Genomic DNA, 16,162 nt, shown 5'->3' on the forward strand with positions numbered 1-16,162 from the left:
CTAACAGCTTTCAAAATAACAGGCTGGTTTCCCAGCATCTTTCAAATATGACCAATTAGCTTTGTCTGTGTTATTATAATATTATGATTTAAACATTATTTGATGTGCTTGGATCCACTGCCATTATTCTGTCTAGTGGTACTTAAATTGTCCTGTCTTTGGCCTGCAGAGGTCCTTTGATGCAACTTTCTTAGTAGTCCTTGCTATCTGGTCTGACAAAATGTTCCAGACTCACTGGCACCTTTTTGCCCCAGATCTGGAAAATAAATAAATAAATAAATGTATACACACACATATGTGTGTGTGTGTATGTATATATACGTATAATATGTATACATACATGTGTACATATTATACGTATATATACATATATAAAGACTATACATATACATATATATGTAAATTTTTACACATACACACACACACACACACAAACACACATAAAGACTTTGAGAGAGTGCAGAGAGAGAGAGAGATAAGTAGCGAGCGAGCAAGTGAGCATGAGTATGAGCACAGATATGGGAGGTGGGTAGAGAAAGAAGCAAGCAGGCTCTCCACTGAGCAGGAAACCGGCCATGGGGCTTAATCCCACGACACTGGGATCATGACCTGAGATGAAGGCAGATGCCTAATGGGCTGAACCCCCCAGGCACCCCTGGAATTAATCATTTCTTTACATTTTAGTTTCTTTTAGCAGGAAATGGTATTTAAGGATACAATCTGGGCACTGGGATTGCTTATTACCATTGTGTTGATAAATGACTTCTAGGCTTATAAATGGGTCTGAATCCCCCTTGGAACCAAGAGTTATGAAATAGTTCTAAAATGTCCAGTTTATAGGGTCTTTTCATTTTCTATTTATACTATTCATTTCTAGTCTTTACTCATGATTAGAGAGTATGGTCTGCACTCTTCCTATTTTAGGGAATTTACTGAGGTTTTCTTTGTGGCCAGTTTCATTATAGGCAATGTTTATAAGTGTTCTACAGGCACATGAAACGGTATGTTTTATGTCTATGCTATTGAAATCTAGATCCTTCCCTGTTTTCTTTTCCATTTTTTTTTTTTAAAGATTTTATTTATTTATTTGACAGAGAGAGATCACAAGTAGACAGAGAGGCAGGCAGAGAGAGAGAGGGAAGCAGGCTCCCTGCTGAGCAGAGAGCCCGATGCGGGACTCGATCCCAGGACCCCGGGATCATGACCTGAGCCGAAGGCAGCGGCTTAACCCACTGAGCCACCCAGGCGCCCCCTTCCCTGTTTTTTATAGGACCTCTCATGAAGTAAAAGATGGGAATTAAAGTCTTACAAGTAATGTATTTCTGCTGATTCCATCTTGTATCTCCTATTGTTTTTGTCTTATGAATAAGTCATGTTCTTTTTGATATATATATATGTATATATGTATATTTTAACTTCAGTGTGAATACCTATTTATAACACTCTTCTTTTTCTTATTTAATGCCTCTTCATTTGAATCCAAACTTGTCTGACATTAGAACTGCAACCCCTCCTTTCCTTTTGTTTGCATTTCTTTGACATACCTTTGCCCATCTTTTTATTTTTTCTTTTTTTTTTTTCAGATGTTCTGAATCAGTTTGTTTTGGGTGTGTCTCTTTAAAGTCATTTTAAGTGTTGCTTCAAGATCTAATCTAAAAGAACTTTTTTTTTTAAATATAAAAGTTGAGTTCCTTTACATTTACTGTTAGAACAGTTTTTTACTTCATTTTAAAACAGTTACCACCTAAGGTTAACTTAGGGGCTGGATTAATTTGGATTTTGGAAGTAACTTTCAAGTCCATTTTTTTTTTCCTTCCCAAGTATTCATTACTGAAAAAAAATAAATCTCCCAAATGGACCCATGGAAGGGAATAAAGCTTGGATATGCCATATTCAGTAATGGCCCTTGTATGAGCTTTACACATTCTCTCTGCTGGTAGGTGAGCACTAATGCCCATGGTCTGAACCTCTGCCAGGTATCCATCTAGTAGTACTGAGCCATCACATAGGTACACTATACCCAACCCATAAATATTATAAAGACACCTGGCCCAATTTCAATTTGAATGTTTACCAATAAGTCAAAACAGATAGAAGATACACCATGATAGCAGGTGCACAAAAAATACTACATACCTTGCTCCAAGGCGATTTGCCAAGAATGTCAACGAATCTTTTTCTGCTCCTGCACACTGGCTGAATGAAATAACACAATCCTCTAAAGGAGTCATTCCTGCCATCACTGGGACTGGCATGAAGAGAGGATTTGACTTTGGATCAATTAAAGTTTGATAGTCTATACAGGTTACCTTTTAGAAACAAGAAACACAAGAATGCCAACCTGAAATAAGCAGCCAGTGGTTTAAAACTGGTTTTTACACTACCAGTAATTTGAGTTTACATGAAAAGCAATTTAAGATAACCTTGTATATGCTCATTCTCAATACATTTCACATGATATTAAAAAAATTAATTCACCATACAGGATATTAAGATCAGGCAGGTTTATCATTTAACTTACTAAATACTGCTGTAAATTTAATTTCTTCCCAAGTATTAGTTTATAAATTTTCCTCTTAACTCTTGGAAAGTAAAAAAATGATGAAATTACCACTGTTCAGTCAATTAAAAAGATATAATAAGAAATAAAAAGAACAAAAAATAAAATAAACAAAATAAAAAAGAATAATCTGAAAGTGCACACATGCTTTTGGTTGTGAGACAACAGGGAGGACTGAAATAGTAGGAGATGACCTAGGGTAACTTCTTAAGAAGGAATGTTGCTGCTGTGGCCCCAGGGAAATAATAAGTTCTACTCTGCCAGGCTTGGGGCCAAGAAGCTTGTACATTTTCCTATCTTACAATTCCCTTTGGTAAAGGCAAAACCTAAATCTCGCTCAAACACCAATTCACCTAGGAAATAATCATTAACACTCTCAGCATCTGCTATCCTTCAACACTACACTTCAACTGCTACAGGGTCTTCTTACCAGCCACGTATTTGTGACAACTTCTCCCACAGTTGCTTCTACTTCACACCCCAGCAGAGGAACCACAGCGTAATCAGCAACAATTCTGCTCTGAAGGGACACGATTTTTCCAGCATTTTCTCTTATGATATTTGCAATATTAGATTCATTTTCATTACTAAAGCCCAAAACAAGGAAACTCTTTTGGCTAAATAAACCTTCTTCGGTAATTGTAGAAGTGTCAGGGAGGCAACAAGTGACAGAAGACTGGTTTTCTTCTGGCAGAGAAATATGAGTAGAGTCATTAAAGGGCTCAACTTCAGACTTCACAGCTTCAACTGAAAGAGAAAAATAAATGTTTTCTAGCAGAGGATTTATCTTACATTTTAAGGTAACACGAAGCCTGAGAATAGTAACCCCACTCACAAAAAATAAGGCTCAGTAAATACACCCCGAGGAAAGGACACAAACCAACTCCATCTTCTTGGCTACCAAGAATACAGTTATTATTTCCACCTTCCATTAGGAATGACAAGAGCAATCATGTCACTGTTGCAGGTATTCCTAGTATACTAGAAACTCCAATTAATTGAAAATTAGGGGACTCCAATAACTCTCTGGGTTTGTCTCAGTCCCAAAATTGGTTTCGCTAATTCACAAAAGAATTGAGAAAATATTGTTAAGGAAAAAAACAGAAGTAACAGGCCTAAGTGATCAAGCCCTTCACATGGAAATAACTGTATGAATATAATAAAGAGAATTATGGTTATTTTTTTATGGTTACCTATTTTTCAAAAACTCCTAAAATTTTCATATTGATATTACAGCTGTTTAGTTACTACAATATGGATTTAAGAGAACTGACGAAGGACTCAAGCAAATAGTTTCAACTATTACATTTCAGAATCAAGTTGGCTGACAGATAAGGAGAAGAAAAAAACATAACTGTCAGTAACAAAATATATAATCCCTAATATGGATAAGCACTGGTGAATCAAGACCAAAAGTTTAAATGGTAAAAACTTTGTACTGTTTAACATACTACTGGAAGTCCTAGGCTGAGCAATCACACAACAAAAGAAATGAAAGGCTCCAAAATAGCAAGGAAGTACTCAAACTTTCACTATTTGCAGACAACATGATACAATATGCAGAAAATCTGAAAGACCACCAAAAAATTGCTAGAACTAATACACGAATTCAGCAAAGCTGCAGGATATAAAACCAATGTGTAGAAATCTGTTGCATTACTATACAGCAGTAATGAAGCAGCAGGAAAAGAAATCAAGGAATCGATCCCATTTGCAACTGCACCAAAAACAATATACCTAGGAGTAAACCTAACTATGGAGTTAAAAGATCTATACTCTGAAAAGTAGAGCTCACTTATGAAAGAAATTGAAGAGGACACAAAGCAGTGGAAAAACATTCCATACTCATGGATTGGAAGAATAAACATTGTTAAAATGTCCATACTACCCAAAGTAATCTATGCATTTAATGCAATCCCTATCAAAATACCACCAGATTTTTCACAGAGCTGGAACAAACAATCCTAGTATTTGCATGGAACCACAAAAGACCCCAAATAGCCAAAGCAATTTTGAAAAAGAAAAAACTGGAGGTATCATGATTCTGAATTTTAAGCTTTATTACAAAGCTGTAGTCATCAAGACAGCATGGGACTGGCACAAAAACAGACACATAGATCAATGGAACAGAACAAAGAACCCAGAAATGGACCCGTAACTGTATGGTCAACTGGTATTTGACAAAGCAGGAAAATAATATCCAATGGAAAAAAGTCTCTTCGACAAATGGTGTTGGGAAAAGAAAACTGGACAGCAACATGAAGAATGAAACTGGACCACTTTCTTACACCATATACCAAAATAAATTCAAAATGATGAAAGACCTAAATGTTGAGATAGGAAACCACCAAAATCCTAGAGGAGAACACAGGCCACATCCTCTTAACCTTGGCCTTGTAACTTACTAAACACGCTGCTTTAGGCAAGGGAAGCAAAAGCAAAAATGAACTACTGGGACTTCATAAAGATAAAAAACTTTTGCACAGCAATGAAAACAATAAAACTAAAAGCCTATTGAATGGGAGAAGATAGATGCAAATAACATATCAGATAAAGAGTTAGTATTCAAAATCTATAAAGAACTTATCAAACTCGGGCGCCTGGGTGGCTCAGTGGGTTAAGCCGCTGCCTTCGGCTCAGGTCATGATCTCAGGGTCCTGGGATCGAGTCCCACGTCGGGCTCTCTGTTCAGCAGGGAGCCTGCTTCCTCCTCTCTCTCTGCCTGCCTCTCTGCCTACCTGTGATCTCTCTCTGTCAAATAAATAAATAAAATCTTTAAAAAAAAAAAAAGAACTTATTAAACTCAACACCCGAAAAACAAATAACCAGCAATGAAGTAGCCAGAAGACATGAATAGATAACTTTCCAAAGAAGACATCCAAATGGCTAACAGACATAGAAAATGCCAACATCACTCATCATTAGAGAAATACAAATCAAAACCACAATGAGACACCACCTCACACTAGTCAGAATGGCTAAAATTAACAATACAAGAAACAACAGGTGTTGGTGAGGATGCACAGAAAAGGAGCCCTCTTGCACTGTCAGGAATGCAAACTGGTGCAGCCACTCTGGAAAACAATTTGGAGGTTCCTCAAAACGTTGAAAATAGATCTACCCATGACCCAGCAATTGCACTACTGGGCATTTACCCCAAAGATACAAATGTACTCCTCTGAAAAGGCACCTGCACCCCAATGTTTATAGCACCAATGCCCACAATAGCCAAACTATGGAAAGAGCCCAGCCAGATGTCATCAACAGATGAATGGATAAAGAAGATGTGGTATGTACACACAGTCACACACACACATGAATATTACTCAGTCATCAAAAAAATGAAATCTTGCCATCTGCAATGACATGGATGGAGCCAGAGTGTATTATGCTAAGTGAAATAAGTCAGTCAGAGACAAACAAGTACCATATGATCTCATTCGTATGTGAAATTTAAGAAAGAAAACAAGTGAACATATGGGGAACAGGGAAAACTAAAAAAAGGAGAAAGGGAAACAAGCCGTAAGAGACCCTTAAGATTAGAAGACAAGCTGGGAGTTGGTGGGAGGGACGTGGATGGGAGATGGGCTGAATGGGTGATGGGTATTAAAGAGGGCACTTGCTTTAAAAAAAAAAAAAAAAAAAAAGTAAAGAGGGTGCTTATGATGACTACTGGGTGTTGTAAATGATGAATCACTGAATTCTACTCCTGAAACTAATATTGCACTGTATGTTCACTAACTAAAATTAAAAAAAAAAAGGTAAAAACTTAGTTTTTGAAAACTTTAGTGTTGCTTTGTACAGGAGTGGCTAACTATAGCCTCAGGGCCAAACTGGACCTGTAGCCTGTAAGTTAAGAATGGTTTTTATGTGGGACACCTGGATGGCTCAGACAGTTAAGCGTCTGCCTTCGGCTCAGGTTATGATCCTGGGGTCCTGGGATCGAGTCCTAAATCAGGATCTTTGCTCAGTGGGGAGCCTGTTTCTCCCTCTGCCTGCTGTTTCTTCTGCTTGTGAGCTTTCTCTCTAAAATCTTAAAAAAAAGGAGGGGGTTCATGAGGCATCTGGCTAACTCACTGGGTTATGTGGATGTCTTTGGCTCAGGTCACGATCCTGGAGTCGAGGGACTGAGGCCCATGTTGGGCTTTTCCCTCTTCCTCTGCAACCACCACCCACCCCACTTAGCAAACTGAATTCAACAATATATTTTTAAAAAATCATTCACCACAATCAAGTGGGACTTATTCCTGGGATGCAAGGATGGTTTAATATTCACAAATCAAAGTGATGCATCATATCAATAAGAGAAAGGATAAAAACCATATGATCATTTCAATAGATGCAGAAAAAGCATCTAACAAAGCACAATGTTCATTCATGATAAAAACTCTCAACAAAGTAGGTTTAGAGGGAAATACCTCAACATAATAATGGCCATATATGAAACACCCATAGCAAACATCTAATGGGGAAACACTGAGAACTTTCCCCCTAACAAGGAATAAGACAAGGATGTCCACTCTCACCACTTTTATTTAACACAGTACAGGAAGTCCTAGCCACAGCAATCAGACAACAAAAACAAAAGGCGTCCAAATTGGCTATGGAAAAAGTTAAAACTTTCACTATTTGGAGATAATATACTATATATACAGGAAGCCCTAAAGACTCCACAAAAAAACTGCTGGAACTGATAAACGAATTCAGGAAAGTCACAGGATACCAAATCAATGTACAGGTTGTATGGCTGGTTCAGTCAGTAGAGCATGTGACTCTTCAGCTCCAGGTCATGAATTCAAGCCCCACACTGGGTGTGAGCCTAGTTAAAGGAAAAATAAAATATAAAAAATCTCCCAAAACAACAACAAAACAAAAACAATATCAAATACAGAAATCTGTTGCATTTCTCCACACCAATAATGAGGCAGCAGAAAAGAAAGAGAAATTAAGGAAACAATCCCATTTACAACTGCACCCCAAAATAATAAGATACCTTGGAATAAACCTAACCAAAGAGGTGAAAGACCTGTACTCTGAAAACTATAAAACACTGATTACAGAAATTGAAAACGACACAAAGAAATGGAAAGACATTCCACTCTCATAGACTGGAAGAACAAATATTGTTAAAATGTCTGCACTACCCAAAGCAATCTACACCGTTAATGCAATCCCTATCAAAATACCAATAGGATTTTTCACAGAGCTAGAACTAACAATCCTAAAATTTGTGTGGAACCACAAAAGACTGCTGGTAGCCAAAGCATCTTGAGAAAGAAAAGCAAACCTGGAGGCATCACGTTTCCAGATTTCTACAAAGCTGTAACAATCGAAACAGGATGGTATTGGCACAAAAACAGACACACAGATCAACGGAACAGAAAAGAGAACCCAGAAATAAACCCTTAACTATATGGTCATTAATTAATGACCATAGTCATTAATTAATCTTCAACAAAGCAGGAGAGAATATGCAATTGGAAAGGACAGTCTCTTTAACAAAATGTGTTTGGAACACTGAACAGCTAAATGCAAAAGAATAAAACTGGACCACTTCCTTATACCATACACAAAAGGGATGAAAGACCCAAATCTTGAGACCTGAAACCATAAAAATCCTAGACGAGAACACAGGCAGTAACCTCTTTAACATAGCCCATAGCAACGTTTTTTTAGTTAGGTCTTTAGACTCATTAATCCACATCACCTATTGAGCCCATCCCTCCACCCCTATCCCCTCTGATAGCCATTAGATTGTTCTCTATAATTAAGAGTCTGTTTCTTGCTTTGTATCTTTCTTTTTTTTTCCACCTTGCCTATTTTCTTTCTTAAATTCCATATATGAGCGAAATCACTTGGTATTTGTCTTTTTCTTTTTTCTTTTTTTTTTTTTTTAAGATTTTATTTATTTATCAGAGAGAGAGAGGGAGAGAGCAAGCACAGGCAGACAGAATGGCAGGCAGAGGAAGAGGGAGAAGCAGGCTCCCTGCTGAGCAAGGAGCCCGATGTGGGACTCGATCCCAGGACGCTGAGATCATGACCCGAGCCGAAGGCAGCTGCTTAACCAACTGAGCCACCCAGGCGTCCCGGTATTTGTCTTTTTCTGATTTGTTTTGCTTGCATTATACTCTCTACCTCCAACCATGCCACTGCAAATGACAAGATTTCATTCTTTCTTATGGCTGAATAATATTCCTGTGTGTGTATACACATACACCACATCTTCTTTATCCATTCATCAGTCATTAAATACTTGGACTGCTCCCATATCTTGACTATTGTAAATAATGCTGCTATAAACATAGGGCTGCATGTATCCCTTTAAACTGGTGTTCCTATATTCTTTGAGTAAATACCTAGTAGTGTGATTGCTGGATCACAGGGTAGTTCCACTTTTAACTTTCTGAGGAACCTTCATACTGTTTTCCAGAATGGCTGCACCAGTTTGCATTCCTGCCAACAGTGTACAAGTGCTCCTTTTTCTCTATATCCCTGCCAACACCTGTTATTTCTAGTGTTTTTTTATTTTACCCTTTATGACATGTGTGAGGTGATATTACATTGCTATATTCCTAGCATAACTATTTTTTAAGAATAATGACAGAAATAAAGATGTTAACAGAAACTGAAGAAATTTCTAAAGGATATTATTTTATATGAGGAAAGAAAATGATTCCAGAAGAGAATTCTCAGATACAACAAAGAATGAGAAGCAAAGAAAGTGCTAAACATGTTGGTAAATCAAAACAAGTATGGATCATATAAAACCTAAATGTCTGTCAGATTAAAAAAGACAATGAAAATACTGGTCCAAAACACATAAATTGAGTGTATGTAGGGGAGTATGATTAGCAGTGCTGTTAAAGATAGTGTATAAAGTTCTCGTATTATTCAAGATGAAGAAAAAAATTCTGATTAACTTTAGATTTCAAGTTATGATGCACATTCTAGTTCTAAGTAATCACTAAAAATATAAATAGATGTAACTTCTACATCAGTAGAGGGAGGATAGGGAGGTGGAGATTGAGGTGAGAAGGGGGCAAACTCAAGCTATCCAAAAGGAAGCAAAATGTTAAATATGGAGGCACAGAAAAATGGGGTAAAAAGCATGAAATAAGATGGTATAAAATAATAAAAATATATCACAAGTAACAGTAAATGTAAAGCGACCAAATTTGCAGTTTTAAAGAAAAAGTCAGTCATACCAGATAAATACTGACTCACATGAGGCAGGGATAGTTCTATTAATATCAGACAAACAGATTTTAAGAAAAACAAAACTAGGAAAATGAGGATCATGATGTAATAAAACATCAAAATAGGGCGCCTGGGTGGCTCAGTGGGTTGAGCTGCTGCCTTCGGCTCAGGTCATGATCTCAGGATCCTGGGATCGAGGCCCGCATCGGGCTCTCTGCTCAGCAGGAAGTCTGTTTCCCTCTCTCTCTCTTTCTCTGCCTACCTCTCTGCCTACTTGTGATCTCTGTCTGTCAAATAAATAAATAAAATCTTAAAAAAAAAAAAACCTATCAAAATATATTAAAAAACTAAATTTGACAGAACTACATGGAGAAACTGTCACAGTCAACATTACAGTGGAGGAGTTTAACACATGTGCATCACTAATCTATACAGAGCAGACCAAACTTGGCATCCTGTACATGTAAAGAAACCTCTGAGCAATCAGAGAGACATAGGTAAGAACAATCTCAGCAGTACTGTTTGCAATGGCAAAAAAAAGACGCAATAAAAATGTCTATAAGGTGGGAAAACAGATAAACTGTGGTATATTCAATCAGTTACTTGGTTAAATATTTCTCATGGTTGGAGGGGAGCAGCAAAAGAGTACATACTGTATATCATCTATATAAGCTAAAATATACACAAAATGATTATCTCTATTGCACAAAGATACATATATATATACACACACACACACACACGTAAACTATAAGGAAAATGGAGAGACTCACAGGAGGCTTTGGTAGAGCAGAATATTTCTATTTTTCTTATACTTATGTAGTAGTATATGGCTACTCATCACATTATTCTTTTTTTTTTTTTTTTTTTAAAGATTTTATTTATTTATTTGACAGAGAGAGATCACAAGCAGGCAGAGAGGCAGGCAGAGAGAGAGGAAGGGAAGCAGGCCCCCTGCCGAGCAGAGAGCCCGATGCGGGACTCGATCCCAGGACCTTGAGATCATGACCTGAGCCAAAGGCAGTGGCTTAACCCACTGAGCCACCCAGGCGCCCCATCATCACATTATTCTTGACATCCTTTTCACTGTATTAAATATTTCAAAAAATTTTTTCTTAAGTAAGAAGAAATTCTGCTCACAACTCTTCACTGGCAAGTTTCCTTCTCAAACTGAGAAGACTATATACAGAGGTTGTGGTACAGTGCAGCACTGTATGCATTAAAGATCACAATAACCAAGTAAGAGGTAATTACAAGGTTAAAATGAAAGTGTACGCTGTTACATGGGGCACCTGGGGGGCTCAGTCTGTTAAGCATCTGCCTTCAGCTCAAATCATGATCTCAGGATCCTGGGATCCAGCCTTGCACTGGGATCCATGCTCAGCAGGGAGCCTGCTTCTCCCTCTCCCTTTGCCCCGCCCTCCTTATATGTACTCTAAAGAATAAGTAAAATCTTAAAAATTTAAAAAGAAAAATTCATGCTGTTACAAACTCAGACTAACAAACTGATGCTGGCATATAAAACAGATCAAAGAGGAGGCAGTGAGTTGAAGAGAGACAAGGCAGACAGAGGGTTCAGCACCCCCCAGGCTTTGCCTTAGAAAGAGCAACAAACATAAAACATTAAAGAAAGAAAAAGGTTTAACTTCTGCCAGAAAAACTGGCAGAAATCACGTGTATGTATTAAGCTATTAAAACATTTCTTAATGACTGTAAATACTCATCGACTATTTCTTACCTACTGTTGGGTTATTATTTATGTACTGAGAGAGCAGATCTTCATCAGCTTGTTCATGCTTTTCATCAGGAGCCAAGTTTTTCTTAGACAAGCTGTTGTTCCTTTTTAAAAGGGCTGTTTTACTCTCAGGCTGATCTGAAACTGGAATTTCCACTGGCTGGTAGTTAGCATGGATATATGGCTCTTCAGGAAGCATGTAACCTTTACTAAAACACTCTAGCAACCATTTTGCTCCTACTACATGAGGCCTGCAAAAATAGTACATAATTATTTATTAGCTTAAACCATAAAGACTATCATCCCACTTGCCATGCAGTTTCCATAATTGCATGGATAGGCAATTTTAAGGAAAATCATTAGAGTAGAAATTGCTTTGAATTAAAAACTGACAAAACCTGTGGGCTGATTTATCCCAAAACTGCTTCAATTCATCATCATAATCTCCCACGATAACATGAGTTACATCTTCATTGAGCTGATTAAAACGAACTCCACCTCCACTGTTAATAAGCCTTCTCAGTTTATCAAGCTTTCTGCCACTAAAACCACAAAGATAGATCTGCAAAGAAAGAAAATATTTACTTTAGATTAATGCATTTAAGATGGTTTGCTTCTCTCAACAGGAACACATTAAAAATATATATCCAAATGCACTGTGTGTAAATACACAGCTCTGCGTACATTTAATACATTAAGAATAGAGTATAATCTGAAACTTTTTTTTAACAATTCCGACATTTTTTTAAAAAAAGATTTTTAAAATTCATTTGAGAGAAAGAGTTGGGAGCGAATGGGAGCAGGAGCTAGGGAGAGGGTCAGAGGGACAGGGAGAAGCAGACTCCAGGCTGAGCAGGGAGCCTGAGATGGGGCTCAATCCCAGGACCTTGAGATCATGACTGGAAGCGAAGGCAGATGCTTAACCAACTGAGCCACCCAGGTGCCCCAACAATTCTGAAATTTGTATTTTTTACTATTTCTTCACAATCCTATAGTATTATTACCCACTGTAGACAGCAGGTAAGTACTTTGAGGCTTTAAATAAAATGGAAGCTAGAATTCAGTTACCTTCTGGATACTAGTGCATAGCAATATCTAAAATGCAGGTAGCTCCTTAAATGCTGAAGATCTTATTACTTGTAAATTTTTTTTAAAAAAGATTTTATTTATTTATTTGACAGAGACAGAGAGATCACAAGTAGGCAGAGAGTCAGGCAGAGAGAGAGGGGGAAGCAGGCTCTCTGCTCAGCAGGGATTCTGAGGCAGATTCAGGGCTCGATCCCAGGATCCTGAGATCATGACCTGAGCTGAAGGCAGTGGCTTAATTCACTGAGCCCACCCAGGCGCCCCACTACTTGTAAATTTAAATTACAGAAATAAACTGGGGGGCGCCTGGGTGGCTCAGTGGGTTAAGCCGCTGCCTTTGGCTCAGGTCATGATCTCAGGGTCCTGGGATCGAGTCCCGCATCGGGCTCTCTGCTCAGCAGGGAGCCTGCTTCCCTTCCTCTCTCTCTACCTGCCTCTCTGCTTACTTGTGATCTCTGTCAAATGAATAAATAAAAAATCTTAAAAAAAAAAAAGAAAAGAAATAAACTGGAAATGAGATACCATCTCACACCAGTCAGAATGGCTAAAATCAACAAGTCAGAAAACAACAGATGTTGGCGAGGATGCGGAGAAAGGGGGACCCTCCTACACTGTTGGTGGGAATGCAAGCTGGTGCAGCCACTCTGGAAAACAGCGTGGAGGTTCCTCAAAAAGTTGAAAATAGAGCTACCCTACGACCCAGCAATTGCACTACTGGGTATTTACCCCAAAGATACAAATGTAGTGATATGAAGGGGCACGTGCACCCAAATGTTTATAGCAGCAATGTCCACAACAGCCAAACTATGGAAGGAACCTAGATGTCCATCAACAGAAGAATGGATAAAGAAGAGGTGGTGTGGTGTGTCTGGAATACTGTGTAGCCATCAAAAGAAATAAAATCTTGCCATTTGCAATGACGTGGATGGAACTAGAGGGTATTATGCTGAGTGAAATAAGTCAATCAGAGAAAGACAATTATCACATGATCTGCCTGATATGAGGAATTTGAGAGGCAGGGTGGGGAGTTTAGGGGGTAGGGAAGGAAAAAATGAAACAGGATGGGATTAGGAGGGAGGCAAACCATAAGGGACTCTCAATCTCACAAAACAAACTGAGGGTTGCTGCGGGGAGGGTGATATGGAGAGGGTGGTTGGGTTATGGACATTGGCAAGGGTATGTGATATGGTGAGTGCTGTGAAATGGGTAAGCCTAATGATTCATGACCTGTAACCCCTGGGGCAAATACACTATATGTTAATTAAAAATAATTAAAAAAAAAAGAAATAAACGGGAGTTTATCTGATTCAGAAAACTTGGGTGTAAATTTTGGTTCAGAGGCCAATAATTAACTACATTCCCATGATAAGTTACTTAGGCTCTTTAAACCAGTGTTCTCACCTATAAATTGAGATATCCTTTACATAGTCGATTACACAAGAAAATTTAGGTCAAGCTGAGGACAGTACTTTGAGGATTACATGCAGTAATTTATTTCTAAGTATCACTATGTATATATTTAAACCAATTTAATAAATATAAAGCTTTTTCATCTGTATTTTAAATGTCTTTAAAAAATTTTCTTAAGAATGGCAGATCTATTCCTAACTCCATTTATATCCCAAACTAAATAACCTCTGTTATTAGAAGATACTGTAACAAAAATCAGGAATCATAAACTTCTGTAAGAGTAACTAAAAGTTAAGGGTGTCTAGGAGGCCCTGTTGGTTAGGCGTCTAACCTCGGTTTCAGCTCAGGTCATGATCTCAGGATACTGAGATCAAGCTGCATTGCTGGACTCCATGCTCAGTGCAGAGTCTGCTTGAGATCTGCCCCTTCCTCTTGTGGTGTCCTCTCTAAAATAAATAAATCTTAAAAAAACAATAACTAAAAGTCATATCCATAATTACCAGAGTCTAGGATAAAAGATTATATAAGACACTTTCTGTTCTGACAATAAATTGATGTTTTATCAACTAATGTACAGCCTATTCACTCTACAAGTAGAAATCTATTAAAATTCAGCTCTAGGAGATCTACAGCCTATGAGGTTTCCATCAAGGCACTTATAAGATAGTTTATTTATACACTAAAAAATTAGGTAGCCCAAGAGACATAAAACAAAGTAGTGGGTCTAGTGGTTAGGAATATAGGATTTGGAGTAGATGGATATCTAATTAATATCTGCGTGAATCTGAACAAGAACTGAACAAGCCTGTTTCAGGGTAATATCCATTTTAGAGTTATTTGTGGGAGTTAAACGAGATTACATACAACATATTAACAATATATATTAACTGATTAGCACAGCCTAGGATATTAATAACACTTAATAAATGACAGTTATGGACAGATGTGGCCCAGTGCTTACATCTGCTTGACTAGAGTCAAGAGTTACATGGATAAGGAATAAGCCCAACTCTGAGGGGTCTTCAAAGTCAGGCTAGAAGTACTGATGTACATTATCACTGAGGTATTACATAATAAAGACATACCCGACAACCATCTAATAAATCTTCAGGTGCTTGAAATGCACTGACATCCAGATTTTCCAGATTTTCAAGTGTAGGCTCCACTTTGCTATTAAGGACTGAATTACATATCGATTCATTTATACAACTTGCATTGATGTTGGAAATATGGCTGACATCTGAAAGAGTACGACCTACATATCAAACAAAGATGTAGAAATTTATGGAGATAAAATAGTGATTACCTATTTTCCTATAGGTTAATTTTTCTTATACACAAAGGGCTGTGAATAATTTCCAAAGTAAGCATCAAATATTTTTATTTCAATCTTGGTGGCCAAGCATGACAAGGGAAAATGAAACTATGGCTCATATCTTATTTCAAATAAAAACATACTTAATACATTTAATAGTGGCTTGCTTCCATATACAATCTGAAGTTGTTCGCTGTAGGGTCCAGGAAAGGAAAAAGTATAACGTATGCTAAATTCTAACATGGCATGTACAAAATAGAAATGGTTTTCAATTTTATATGAATATAGATGGTCTATAATAGTAACAAACTAATAAAAATGTATTACATTTGTCCACCAGTCCGGTTTAGAAAAATTCTTTTTTAAGTCTTCGTAGTAATCTCAGCTTCTTTAATCATCTTTTGTATTAAACTAAGGTATGAAAGAAAATATACATCCATTATAAAAAGAAATACCTAGAATTCTGGACTAGTTTTCATACAATTTAGCTATTACATAATTATGCCTGGAAGCATAGCAAGAAAGGATGGAATTCCCTACTATATCTCACTGATCCTATTTACATCAATTCTTACAAAGAAAGCGGTGGTAAAAATGACTGTTTGCTTTAATCCCACTGAAACTTACTATCAACTGTGTTGATCTGGCCAGTAGGAGTTGAAGTATCAGGCACAGTCTTTGTTTCTGGTCTTGGCTCTGTTTTGTATATGGATTCATCCTGACAAAAACCTTTGTCAACACTGTCAAAAAACCACTGCGTGGTCACACAGTGTACATTCCATCTCTTGGCACATTCGTACTTTTGACCTATCACATCATTAAGAAATAGTGAGAAATGTAAACCATTAAAATCTATCTT

The 16,162-nt window shown here is 37.5% G+C and overlaps 1 protein-coding gene across 6 annotated transcripts in view; it reads right to left on the reverse strand.

Annotated features, from left to right (window-relative positions):
• TOPBP1 (DNA topoisomerase II binding protein 1) overlaps positions 1–16,162 on the reverse strand; it is a 62,046-nt gene that overhangs the window by 36,589 nt on the left and 9,295 nt on the right. For 5 of the 6 annotated variants that reach the window (XM_032333362.1, XM_032333375.1, XM_032333355.1 and 2 more), the window contains 6 exons: positions 15,931–16,110; positions 15,074–15,243; positions 11,891–12,054; positions 11,496–11,743; positions 2,991–3,307; positions 2,137–2,309 (listed from right to left, as the gene is read on the reverse strand). In XM_032333362.1, the coding sequence (XP_032189253.1) occupies positions 2,137–2,309; positions 2,991–3,307; positions 11,496–11,743; positions 11,891–12,054; positions 15,074–15,243; positions 15,931–16,110 (1,252 nt within the window). The remainder of the gene's footprint in view (positions 1–2,136; positions 2,310–2,990; positions 3,308–11,495; positions 11,744–11,890; positions 12,055–15,073; positions 15,244–15,930; positions 16,111–16,162) is intronic. The other variant, XM_032333348.1, reaches the window with a different exon arrangement.

The sequence above is a fragment of the Mustela erminea genome, chromosome 1 (assembly GCF_009829155.1).
Source record: "Mustela erminea isolate mMusErm1 chromosome 1, mMusErm1.Pri, whole genome shotgun sequence".
Classification (NCBI taxonomy): domain Eukaryota; kingdom Metazoa; phylum Chordata; class Mammalia; order Carnivora; family Mustelidae; genus Mustela; species Mustela erminea.